This window comes from Zea mays, chromosome 10, assembly GCF_902167145.1.
Source record: "Zea mays cultivar B73 chromosome 10, Zm-B73-REFERENCE-NAM-5.0, whole genome shotgun sequence".
NCBI lineage: Eukaryota > Viridiplantae > Streptophyta > Magnoliopsida > Poales > Poaceae > Zea > Zea mays.
In genome coordinates this window covers 80,417,324-80,430,052 of record NC_050105.1, presented here as the reverse complement: position 1 = coordinate 80,430,052, position 12,729 = coordinate 80,417,324, and the positions used below count along the sequence as shown (strand labels likewise).

General features: G+C 43.2%; 2 protein-coding genes across 6 annotated transcripts; one reads left to right on the top strand and one right to left on the bottom strand.

Moving 5' to 3' along the window:
- The first annotated feature begins 1,080 nt into the window (after positions 1-1,080).
- LOC103641278 (mitogen-activated protein kinase 2) lies at positions 1,081-3,562 on the top strand. Its single transcript, XM_008664632.4, has 6 exons — positions 1,081-1,620; positions 1,715-1,844; positions 2,046-2,183; positions 2,284-2,616; positions 2,776-2,959; positions 3,082-3,562. The coding sequence occupies exons 1-6, from the start codon at positions 1,403-1,405 to the stop codon at positions 3,252-3,254; spliced, it is 1,176 nt and encodes a 391-aa protein (XP_008662854.1). The 5' UTR covers positions 1,081-1,402; the 3' UTR covers positions 3,255-3,562.
- On the bottom strand, positions 1,850-11,708 carry LOC100273854 (uncharacterized). Of its 5 annotated transcripts, XM_035962973.1 has the most exons (16): positions 10,672-11,708; positions 9,988-10,056; positions 9,036-9,143; positions 8,765-8,945; positions 8,586-8,665; positions 8,356-8,475; positions 7,962-8,067; positions 6,574-6,660; positions 6,427-6,495; positions 6,261-6,335; positions 6,019-6,171; positions 4,806-5,469; positions 4,683-4,735; positions 3,044-4,604; positions 2,789-2,956; positions 1,850-2,575 (listed from the first exon to the last, which is right to left on the bottom strand). In XM_035962973.1, exons 1-12 carry the CDS (start codon positions 11,382-11,384, stop codon positions 5,359-5,361), a joined length of 1,872 nt encoding a protein of 623 aa, XP_035818866.1. In that variant the 5' UTR covers positions 11,385-11,708; the 3' UTR covers positions 1,850-2,575; positions 2,789-2,956; positions 3,044-4,604; positions 4,683-4,735; positions 4,806-5,358. The 5 variants fall into 5 exon arrangements, with proteins under 5 accessions (XP_035818866.1, XP_035818865.1, XP_035818863.1 ...); XM_035962972.1 differs by having other exon boundaries at positions 2,789-2,969; positions 4,683-5,469; XM_035962970.1 differs by having other exon boundaries at positions 3,044-5,469.
- Between the last annotated feature and the right edge of the window lie 1,021 nt (positions 11,709-12,729).

The following is a 12,729-nucleotide window of genomic DNA, read 5'->3' as shown; positions in this document are numbered from 1 at the left end:
GCTCTATAATGACGGTCCTAAAGCTATTTGCACTGGCGTTTTTCGGTGCCACCAATGCTAGGGGCCAGTGAAAATACGCGGTTATTTTGGAACCGCCAGTATTTCCACTGGCGGTTGGTTAAGATCCCCATGGCATGCGGTATATATGTCCTCAAGTTGCTATATCACAAACCACACAGCTGATTAGACATGAGCAAATAATTATGGGCATATTTGGCAGAGCTCTACTTCTAGGTTCTCTAGCCCTGCTTCTTGATCTTGAATAGAGTGATTTTACTTGATTATGACGGAGGAGCATGTAAGAGCATATATATAGCTACCAAAGTTGGTTCTCTGCTTGGATGCAGCAAGAGCTTTGCCAACCAGTTTTTCAGAGAGAAGTAATTAATTCTATCTGTTTCTCTGAAATGAACTAAAGACTAGAAGCTTATTCTGATTGTGTAGACCGATTCTCAACCGTGATTTTGAAATTTTATGCTAAAGAATCAAAGAGAATTGCTTTAAGCCATAGAATAACATGTATAGTAGCAGAATTAGCTTCCATAGACAATTTTAAAATCTGAATGAGATAGGGCTCGCTTATTAGTTGTTTTGCAAGGGAGAGAGGAGTAGCAGAGAATCACTTGTAGACAGCGCACTGCCAAACAAACCAATCTATAGCTTATTCATCGCTAGCTGCAAATAAAAGGCAAGCGGCAAGAGCTAGCACCAAGGGCAAGCAAGGGAAACCATCCATGCATCATGCGCCGCGCGAACACGTAAGAGATGGATCAATCAATCGATAAATGCATGGCTGGCTGAGGAGGAGAGGGGAATTAATGGTCTGGAAGAGGTCGGCCGCCGGGGCCCGGGGGGAGCATCGTCGTCCCTGCATGCATCCATCAACCTGTGTCGTGTGCAGCAGTGCAGTGCAGGCAGCTAGGCCAGCCACACCGCCCACAGGACAGGAGCCATGCCAGGTCTCTCCCACACCACACGGCAGGACAGGAGTGGGCGACGACGGACGGACGGACGGAGCAACAGCAACAGGAACCCAACTCCTTCCTTTGGGCGTCACGGGAGTTCGACTTCCGGCGGAGAAAAGGCTCCCCGCCTTTTCCACTTTCCCCAACGCTCCCCTTATCTCCTCCTTCCTGGCGTCCGCGCAACCAACCACGCGCGCGCGCGCTCCGCTAGCCAGCCAGCTCGTTCTCTCTATCTCTATCTATCTATCTGTCTGTCTGTCTCAGCTAGAGCTCGAGGCAGCATCATCAGAGCTTGCTTGCTCGCATGCTAGCTTGCCGTCGTCCTGCGTTGGTCCTTGCTGGGTCGTCTTGTGTTCATTTCTCATCGTCGGAGAGAAGAGGGAGTATAGCTAGCTAGCTAGCTAGGAGGGGAGGTGCGTGGTGGTCCGTATATATACATGCGCATGGAGGGGGCCGGAGGAGGCGCAGGCGGAGGCGGCGCCGGCGCTGGAGGGTGCCTGGGTATGGGCCACGGCGGGGAGGCGCAGATCAAGGGCACGCACACGCACGGCGGCCGCTACGTGCAGTACAACGTGTACGGAAACCTCCTGGAGGTCTCCGCCAAGTACGTCCCGCCCATCCGCCCCGTCGGCCGCGGCGCCTGCGGCATCATCTGGTGCGTACGTCGTCCTCCCTCATCGATCGCCTTCTCGTTTGTTCGTTCGGGCTTCACTACTAGTACGTACCGGATCTTTTGTGCATGCATGCAGTGCTGCTGTGAACGCGCAGACTCGCGAGGAGGTCGCCATCAAGAAGATCGGCAACGCGTTTGACAACCAGATCGACGCCAAGCGCACTCTCCGAGAAATCAAGCTGCTTAGGCACATGAATCATGAAAATGTGAGTAGCCATGTATATGTATATATTTCTCTACCTTGTGATGAACATATATATTTATATATATACTCCACGCTACAGGACTTTTTTTTGTCATTGTATGTATTTATTAGCTATATATACATGTATGTATAGTTCATTAGCTATATACATAATACATCCGTGCATATATGTAACAGAGCAACAAATTCTTTTTCCCTGCAGGTCATTTCAATAAAGGACATCATACGCCCGCCCAGGAGGGAGAACTTCAACGACGTCTACATCGTCTACGAGCTGATGGACACTGACCTTCACCACCTCCTACGGTCAAACCAGCAACTAACCGACGACCACTGCCAGGTCGTCGATCCAAATCCAACGCTGTTGCTGTGCCGTCCTCTGTTCTCTGTTCCTAACCCTTTTTTTTTCTTTCTTCTTTTACGACGACCGGCCGGTGCAGTACTTCGTGTACCAGCTGCTCCGCGGGCTCAAGTACGTGCACTCGGCGAACGTCCTGCACAGGGACCTGAGGCCGAGCAACATGCTGCTGAACGCCAAGTGCGACCTGAAGATCGGGGACTTCGGGCTGGCGAGGACCACGACGGAGACCGACTTCATGATGGAGTACGTCGTCACGCGGTGGTACAGGGCGCCTGAGCTCCTGCTCAACTGCTCCGAGTACACCCAGGCCATCGACATGTGGTCCGTGGGCTGCATCTTCGGCGAGATGGTCACCAGAGAGCCCCTGTTTCCTGGCAAGGATTATGTCCACCAGCTGAGGCTGATAACCGAGGTATATATATATATATATATATAGTTGGTGAAGAGAGTTGCATTGGTTTTTTCTCAAGCTAGCTAGCTAACACATATGAAGAGAGTCTTGTTTGTTCTTTAATTAATTACTTACAACTTCTTCCTCTTCCTTCTTTATATATGTTGATCTAAATAAAAGCTGGTAGGCTCACCTGACGACACCAGCCTCGGGTTCCTCCGGAGCGACCACGCCCGCAGATACGTGAGGTCCCTGCCTCAGCATCCCAAGCAACAGTTCCGCGTGCGGTTCCCCACCATGTCTAGCGGCGCCATGGACTTGCTTGAGAGGATGCTCGTGTTCGATCCCAGCAAGAGGATTACTGGTAAATCGATCTTGCATGAACATGATGCATTGATATATCATATATATAGAATGTGCATTGATATCAATCAAATATACTACTAACCTTGTTGTTGCTTTTCCTTCCGTGGAATCATATCGCAGTTGATGAGGCTCTGTGCCACCCATACCTGGCGTCCCTTCACGAGGTAAACGACGAGCCCATCTGTCCGGCGCCTTTCAGCTTCGACTTCGAGCAGCCATCGCTCACCGAAGAAGCTATAAAGGAGCTCATCTGGAAGGAGTCTCTCAAGTTCAACCCTGACCCGATCCACTAAATATAATAGCTCCCTCCCAGCTGTGTACACACGAGCAAACTAGGACGGCATGTCTATCAGCTAGCTCCATGGGGGGCGAAAGGCATATATAGCAGGATGACTGTACAAGTGACCACCCCTCATCATCATCACCTTCATCTCATTCGCATGGCTTGTCAATGGTGCGACACCCTAACGTCCAAGTCTGGTCAATAATTTGTAGTGGAGAAAACTGGCAGCGCCTTGTTAGGTTGTGTCTATCTTCCTTCGTTTGTATGCTTAAGAAGCTTGTCACTGCCTGTGAACCATGGTACTACTGCAGTTGTCCACACACTACAGACAGCAGCTCACCACGTCACCTTACCCGAATTTGTTCCAGCAATTGGCACCGTTCCCCTGGGCATTACGCAAACATTGCCCATACAACAGCATAACGTTCTTCAAACCACAGGCGCATGACAACAAGCTAGGTCACACACCAAAACTATTTTTTAATAGCACCAACAACATGCGTAGCAACACGTTTGTTTTAAGGGCACTGGCATCAAGCTTTAATAGACACATGAATTGAACAGGTAATCACAAATTGACGGGACAAGCAGACACAGATCTAGAGATATGATTCGGACTCTCTTCCCAGCTGGGATGATCCCAATCAGAAACATGTAGAGCAACTGAAAGGTCAATAAGCACTAGCGAGACTGTTGCATTGAAACAATCCTATATTCCAGATGCTAAATCCAGAATGGAAATAGAAGTACATGCAGTATAGATCAGCCAGGACTAAAAAGAATGGAAATTGGAGTTATGTTGTTGGCAGCCTGCCAACTTTGACTATACCATAACTATCAGCAGACAAATTGAACTGCTTAATAAGTTACTCAAGGACATGCTACCTGGTAATTAGAAAAACATGAATGTTTACAAAACTAATCGGATGACTGTAAAACAAATCCACAAGAGTATAGATAAAGCAAACAGTATTTTAAGAATCTAAAATTGAAATATTCTATAAATCATAAGGAGTTGAAGAACTACACAGGATGTAACATGTATCACAAAAGACTGTATAATGCAGGGATTGAAAGAACCTGTAGTAAACAACTGGTAAAGGTCTATTAAAGAGCATATGGACATCCTATGTAAAACAAATCAAGAAATTTGTGAATTACAGTCCGTTCACATTACAGCTACAGCTACAGCATCATTCCTTTGCAACATTCCATGAGTTATGATGTCAACAACTAACATCAGACATGAAGCCCAAAATGATTGCTGATGGCATTAGTGTACAAGATGTCAGACATACCACAATACAATGCTGTCACTTGAGGGGAACCATATCTTAGCATCCATAAAACTCAGCCAAACCTAACAACAGATGAAAATTTTCAAACATAAAACTACTATATGATACATTAGAAAATGGAATGTGGATAAAAAGAATACCTGGCTGCCAGCAGAAAATGGTCCTCCAGGCTACATAAAATGAAAACAGTAACCTACGTAATATTTAAGTGTCAAAGCTAAGGCAAACACAATCACACAGCAATGGAAACCAAGTGTAATAACCTGCATGCCAGCTTAACCCTGAGGTATTTTGCCGTTACCACAGCTACTGAATTACTGTCCAGAATTAATAATACCAGACCAAAAGTCATCATATCATTGTCACTTTGTGCTGGAATAGAATTGCAACTTAAGGGCCACCGGACCACAGAATGCTTCATGATTACCCTTTTATCATCTCATATACTTATGCATTATTTTAGGCAAAAACGAACGTTAATAATAAAACAATTTATGCTGAAAATTTATATAATTCCACACTTTATCAGGCAACCATGAATAAAATTTCACTATCCTGGAACATGTGGAGCAACTGCAATATACGCATCATCCAAGACTTTGAAGACAACTTCTTTAGAACAATGTGACGCTTTCTATTATCACTACAGAGATCAACAAATTGGCCAAGCCCCAATGTCCTCTTGTTGTCAGACATTTTCTTTCACTGCATGACCATGCACCATGAAACCACTTGTGCCTATTGCTTGAAACCTTTTAAGGCTTCACATGTACTGATAAAATTCGTTGGTGCAAGATAATTATGATTTACAGTTCATCACTCAGAATATTCTTCTCCACTATATTGGTCAATATCTTCTACCCTAGAACGCTTTGAATGCTCATCAAGATCATCATCAACATGAGGTCTCCGTGGCTTTGAATTCACCTACAAGGAAGAAAACTTTGAGGTGAAGGGTACAGGTATGAAAAACAACTGATTTCATTGCCTTTCATTTCATGTGGAGTGGTAATGAATTTTGTTTTTATCAGCACTGTAGGATTTTGTGGGAAGCAAAAGTACATTTGCATAAAGTGTTACATCTCATTCAATGTGTGTTACATTAAGAATCCATCCCTTTGTCAGAGGTCACTATTCAACAATGAATAGTTTAATAGGCAAATTTTAATGAGGAAGGAAGAGAGCAATATTCAATAAGGGTGTATGGTCGTCAGGTTTTTTTCTTAGCAATGTGCTCTCGTGTAAAATTATGACAAAAAAAACAAATATAAAGCATGAAATGTCCTAATATAGTGATACCAGAAAGTGTGATTGTAAAAAAACCATGTTAATTAGTAGCAAGAAGTCAAGGAAGCAAACCTAAGGTTTGGAGAGAAGATAGAATGCTTACATCTACTTACAGAAAGATAGCTGGTTTTGTTCAAATTTTAGCTAAAATAGATTTTATAACAAATAATAAGGAAGTCCGAACCATACATGCATGCCAGAAGATTCTCCGCGCTCCATGGTACCAACATGACCTGTTTTGTTCACAGTAATAAGGGAAGGTACTGGAAAATGCTCAATTTCATCCCCAGACCTCCCCTCCTTCGCCTTCTTCTTCTGCAAAACTAGCTTAGTAGGGAGAGGCTGAAAAAAGATAATGGCATATGTTATACTATCGTGAAATGAATCATTCCAGAAACTAAATGTAATGCAGATTGCACATAACCAATTACCAAATATTTTGCACCCTCCTCCTTATCAAATGTGACAAGGTATGTTGTAGGATCATCTTTATCATCTCCTCTCACCTGAATCATGAAATAAGTGTGTATGTACAATGGATGAGTTTGATGCCAGTATGCAACCAGCTCATAGACACAAGTAGGAAAATACACATACTTCCCAGTGATATTCTCTTAGCCAGGAATACTGGATATCATCGTTTTCATCATCCAAGTCTCTGGCGAGCTGATGAAATCACAATAGTCACCATCAGATTGATGTAATAGATCACTTTTTTAATAGAAATGAACCAGAGATGAATACCTCATGGGGTGCTGGGGCCATGTATGCCAAAAACTTCTCCTGTTTTGAAGGGTCTGAACCACTGACACTAAAACTTTTCATCACAGCCTGCCAGGAAACATGAAATACTTACAGATACGAGCAAAGGCATTATCTAGGTGTAATATCATTTTCAACACATGGCCAGATACAGTGGACAAGGCCACACGGGTGCAAGCATCCGAGTTCAAGTAGGGTGCAGGTGTCCTATTCAGCAAACTCTAGAAAAAAAGGATTCGGGGGTACATCTACAACAACAAAGCTTTTTTTTAGTCCCAAACAAGTTGGGGTAGGCTAGAGTTGAAACCCGACAGAAACCACAAATCAAGATTCAAACACATTAATAGTTATTTTCTATGCACTCCTATTCAAGGGTAAATCTTTGACTACATTCCATCCTTTCAAGTCTACTTTTATTGTCTCCTTCCATGTCAACTTCGGACTTAACTAACATCTCCTTCCTTATGTGTGGTAGTGTAGAAGTCACATCTCATATATATTGAGCTTTAGTTCTTCTGAGTCTAAAACCTTTGAACTTAAAGTCTTCCGCCACAACTCTAGTTTCCTATTTAATCCTGCCCGGCTTTCATCAGCTAGCACTACATCGTCTGTAAAAACATACACCAACAGATTCATCTAATTTTTATTTTAAATAAATTTAATTAGAAATTAGAATCAGTTTTATTTCTACAAACATTTATTGTCATGTCGTGTTCTTGAGTCCCAGCTGATAAATATGCTATGGATGATCCAGGCATACATGATGCATTGCAGGTTTTAAAGGGGAAAGAAAAAAAACTGAGAATAGATGAAGAGGCCACTAGCCCACCTATAACAATGACTTGCGCTAAACGGCTAAACCCTCATGCTGCCAGCAGCTATAAATCTGTCATATCCCCAGTGCTACTTTTATCTTCTGCAGCAACCGTGCCGGTGCCAGCCTAAATTCCTCATTGCCATACTCACGAGGACTACCCAAATAGAATCGATACCCCTTTGCTCACTTCGTGTGTCCAATGTTCTCAGTTTCGCCAGAGGAATCTCAATGAATCTGCCTGCACATAGCCCTGCCATAGCTACGGTTCTCTTTGCCTCCTGGGCCAAGTGACTGCCCCCCCCCCCTTCTCTATATTGCACTCTTCCCTCACACCCTGACCCTCCCCTATCTCTTTGAACCATCAGTTTTTGCATTTCATGCAGCGTCGGGGTGTCCAATATAACTATATAAGTTTCACCATGTCTGGTGATACAAATCAGTGAAAAACATGCAAGTCCCTGCAACACTGATCTAGAATTCACAAGATAATGAGCATGCATTGCCATTAAATAAGAAAGCCTAGGGCAGAGGAATTTGAGGAAACAGAACTCACCCGGGATTCACATTCATCACGTACAGGTCTCTCAAGTTTGTTGTACTGCTCAGAATCAGCAGTTGGATCGCCATCAAAATTCACCATAACAAACGGCTCCTCGTACCTGTTTAGGTGAACAGAAAACATCAATAAGAGGAATAAAATAGAAACCTCCTATATGCTTTGAAAGATAAGACTTTTGTGCAATTATACCCCTCAAAAAGTAATGGAGAAATTTCACAAAAATACTAGTGAAGAAGAAAACCTTTCCACCATAAATCAAGAGCATTTTGTTTTATAGATATGAAAATGGGCAGGCAAGAAGGCATAGCTCAGTAAACTAATGGCCAAAACATCTGGCATCAAGGATGAATACTGTAGCACATAAATGCAACATCTAAGAAGTAAATACCTATCAAAATCAGGTAGCAAAGGCATAACCCACTCAGCTTGCATGCCACGTTTAGTCTGGTGAACAGGCCTTGACTTGGCTGCTCTGAAGGATTCTTCAATGGCTTTGATCTGTTTCTCTCTGGTATACACATAAACAGGAACATGGTGTCAATGCCTGCACCAGGTTTGCATGTCGCAACACAACATAATCTTTCAGATCAATAAGTGTGAATAAAAGGAGAACCAAACCTATCATTAAGATTGTCTAGGAAAGCATTGCGACCCTCCCTTGTTTCTCGCCTTTCCTTTGCTTGCTTCTCAGTAAGGGACTGGAAAGCCAAGCAACTTGATTCAGTATATGTCATTAAGCAATTATTGTGTAACTAAATTCACACAGAACTTAGTAATCACTAATCAGTATGCATTACCATTTTGGTTGCATCAGTACTTAGTGGAGATATGTATTGTGTTTTGACCAGCCAAGAAACACCTTTGTCAGTGGGCCTCTCCCTTTTCCTTGTACCTTCTTGTTTAATAGGGGTGAGGACCTCATCATCACGCAATAGCTCTTCATCTTCAGGAGCCATGCGCGACTGAACATCCCGGGGACTGGGACATGTTTGGTATGAGTTAAGGACATTAAAATAAATACTCAGACAGAAATAAAACTCATGGAAAAAATATGGTTCAGATTCTTACTTGTATACACTCATGTCAAGTAGATCAAGAGGTATCCCAAGATCCTCAGGGACAATCATTTTAGGAATGTAGTTTTTCTCCAATGAAGTTATCCTGTATTTGGTATATCTGAAAAACCAGCAAAACATAGTAAGCATAGCTGCCCCCAAAATATAGAAGCTTTTATAATGCCAAAGTGAGACACAATTCAGAGCAACATAATGAGCCAACACAAATTAAGCTCAACATACTGTAGGTAGCAGAAAAGGAGAGCAGAAGGCTGTGGAAAAACTCTACAGTAATAAAGCAGAGTAGTGCAAAACAAAAGGAATTATGGCAGTTGAACAGAACACCCAATTGTGATATATTTATGACTTAACGTAAATTACAAAATATCAATCTACTTAATCTCCTCCAAAGCAAGCTAATAATATCATCTATATGCATAAGTAGAAGGAATAATGAGGGCCTGTTCAGCTGCACTAGTTTGCAGCGCTGCAGCCAAACATGCCAGATTTTATTTTCGGTTCGGTGAAATAATCAGTCCTAATAGTAGCACTGAAATAACCTCCGGCAGTCTGATGCCTTAACCATGTTAGCCCAGTAGAATCAGGCATCAATCTTGACATCAATCTAACCATAACCCCCACAGAAAATTAGATTAGGCATCAATGCAATAGGGATCAAAATGTGTTCTTTACCCATAACATAATGTACAAAATGACCAAAAAAATATCTATACAACAGCAAAAGGCATAAATTGGAAGCCAGCAGAAAGCAAAAACAATGGGTCTCTGTCACCGTAGAAAATATCTTCAAATGAAAAAAAAAAGCATAAGTAAGTTGAAATGATCTACAAGTAAAATGACCATTCTTAGTAGATGAACAATACTGAAGTATGGTTTATACTGCTCCAAAGATGCCATCTTAGATAAAAAAAAGGGGGTGGGGAGTACACAGCTAGTATGCATACCGGTCCTTATCCTTATTCAAGGGTAGCCATTTCAACTGAGCACTTGGATCTGGGAGTTCATTCCTAAATCTGTGTCAATCAAAAAGAAAAGGCAAAACAGGATCATTCAAGTGTGTAATTACAAAACAGACATAGATCACCGAGATTTAAATAGTTGATACAAATCAGTAGGTGGTTAAGGCTCCATAAAAATGGTACACATCCAGAACCTTATTTAAATATATAGGCAATAGAAAATTGTCGCTTCATAATTAAAGAGTAATGCTTTCCAAACTGTTACTAAGTTTTGATATGTCTGCCCTTTAACAAGAAAGGGTCCCTTCACAGGTTCATAACAAAGAAAATCGTTGGTAAACTAACTCAGTCACCTTTTAAGCACTGTATTCTCAACAGTTGTCCAGAAATATGCGGAAGTACTAATCTTTCTAAGCACAAGATTTAAAGAAGCTATAAAGCAAATTCAGAAAACAATGATCCTTTCCATCAGACGCCCCTACATTTCAACAACAGTCTAAAAATTCTAGTAAGCAGCCTATGTTACTCACTAACCAAGGATACCATATGTTGCTAAGTTTTACACCCCTAATACATGCATGATCAATCAAAGTGTTGCCCAACCACAAGCTAGAAATTTAAATTTTGTGGCGAACACAACCTAAAGGACCAAAACTTGGCTGGACTTACTTGTGCTTGCAGAGGAACGTTGTTGGCTTTTTTAACCGGTTCTCAAACCTCTCAGCATTCGGCGCTGATGCTGGGCGAGACCCAGTTGCCACTGCCCGAGAGCCAATTGCTGCTGCCCGGAAGATACTCGGAGGCTGGTGGTGGTGGTGGCGGCTCTGCGGCTGCTGCTGAGAAGCACGCACCTGCTGCGTCTTCTGCAGAATGGTGGCCTGCGTCTGCCGCATCATCTGCTGCTGCTTGCGTTCCTCCACCCGCTGCTTCTCGAACTCCCGCTTCTTCCGTGCACGACGCTCCTCCTCCGTCTCCTCTCTTGGCAGCGTTGCCTTAGGCTGCTGCTCCTTTGAGGGCAGCAGGGCCTGAGCAGACGGTGCCTGGGCCGGAGGCGGAGGGGGTGGAGCAGCAGGGGGTGGGGACGGAGGCGGGGGTGGCGCTGAAGGAGGAGGAGGAGGCGGGTTACTGTTCCCGCCATAGGGTGGTGGCGGTGGCTGGTAGTACATCGGCGGGGGCGGGTGCTGCTGCGGAGGCCCGGGACCGAAATTGAACTGCGGTTGGTGAGGTGGTGGCGGACCGGGTGGCGGCGGGGGCGGGGGCCCAGCGTGGTAGGGCGGCGCCGGCATCCTGTTGTAGGGCGCCTGCGGCGGCGCGTACGGATTCATCTGCGGCGGGTAGCTGCCCTGCGGAGGCGGCGGTGCGTACGGCCTGTAAGACGCCATCGCGCGGCGGCTAGGGTTCCTCGGAACCCGAGCCCCAGCACACAGACACCGCGCCCCGCGGACACTGCTCGCTCCCCCTTCTCCTCCGTCGCCGCCACCGCAGAAGCCTCTACCACTGCACGTCCGAGGCCACCGGCACCTATTCTACCAGATCTATGGGAGCGCGAGGTAGTCGGCGTCTCGGCGATTTGGCGAGGAGCAGGAAGGAAGGAAGGGGCGATGAGAATTTCACGACAGCTTGTGATTCTGCCTGCCTTTTTCGTCCAGGATTGAATGAATTTTGCACGGGTTTAGATATCTAATCAGATTTATTTGGCACCAACTACTATACAATTAGACGACCGTAGAAACGTGCAATTACGTATTCTAGTCCCTTCAATACATATACAATGTTTATGACTCATTAACGTTTATTTGTTTTTCATATTAGTTGATGCCTTATTAGTACTTATTTGTTTTTCATTGACAACGTATCAATTACAAACCAGGTTTCCTCTTAAACTCCAAGCAAACCAACTAACAAAAGTTATAAAAAATCTTAAAAATTATAGATGTATTTCATGGTCTACTCTACCACTATATAAAATTTCAAATTTAAATTCATCATATGTTAAGAGATAAAGAAAATAGAAAATTATGAGATAATTTTCATTTTTTATTTCATAATTTTTTCTTTTTACCTATTAACATATGATGAATTTGAACTAAAAATTTTATATAGTGGTAGAGTAGGCAATGGAGTACATCTATAATTTTTTAAGATTTTTTTGACTTTTGTTAGTTGGTTTCTATATAGTTTGCACAGAAACTTGGTTTGCAAATGATTAGTTGTTTTTTTGCATTAGGGCATGTATAGTGGAGAGACAACATAACGGTTCTCTAAGCAGAAGAGACAATTAAGAGATTTTATTATATAATGGAGTGTATATAAATGTAGTATATTAATAAATGTAGAAGTGAATACGTATGTAGAGCATCAAATCAATATAACAAACGACGCATTCGTACAAAGGAAGTAAAGACGGCTACTACTTGAGCTATGAGCCAGAGACGTCTCCACGATTTTTTAGAAATACCTCTTTAGATATCTCAGTAGCTTCTGTATTAAACACCATTGCACATGGTCTTAGTGGAGTATACTTTAGGAGTAAAATACAAGGTCAAAGGAAAACTGCATCCCTTTGTCTTGCAGACGTGATAAGAGTGATGACGTCAGCTTCGCATTTTTGCATGTGTGTGGTGGGCTTTAATTTTAACAAGAAAAATGGCAAAAGACGCTGCTTTTTTTTGTCCATTTGAGTGATTATATTCCTTGGGTTCCCTTTCCTTTCCCCTGTTTCTCGTT

Coding starts and splice junctions, on each gene's coding strand:
- LOC100273854 (XM_035962970.1), bottom strand. CDS start 11,384: ATGGCGTCTTACAGGCCGTACGCACCGCCGCCTCCGCAGGGCAGCTAC. Junction 6,661..7,961: donor GTGATGAATGTGAATCCCGG/GTGAGTTCTGTT, acceptor GTTTCCTGGCAG/GCTGTGATGAAAAGTTTTAG. Junction 6,336..6,426: donor TAAGAGAATATCACTGGGAA/GTATGTGTATTT, acceptor TTCATGATTCAG/GTGAGAGGAGATGATAAAGA.
- LOC103641278 (XM_008664632.4), top strand. CDS start 1,403: ATGCGCATGGAGGGGGCCGGAGGAGGCGCAGGCGGAGGCGGCGCCGGC. Junction 1,621..1,714: donor GGCGCCTGCGGCATCATCTG/GTGCGTACGTCG, acceptor GCATGCATGCAG/TGCTGCTGTGAACGCGCAGA. Junction 1,845..2,045: donor GGCACATGAATCATGAAAAT/GTGAGTAGCCAT, acceptor TTTTCCCTGCAG/GTCATTTCAATAAAGGACAT.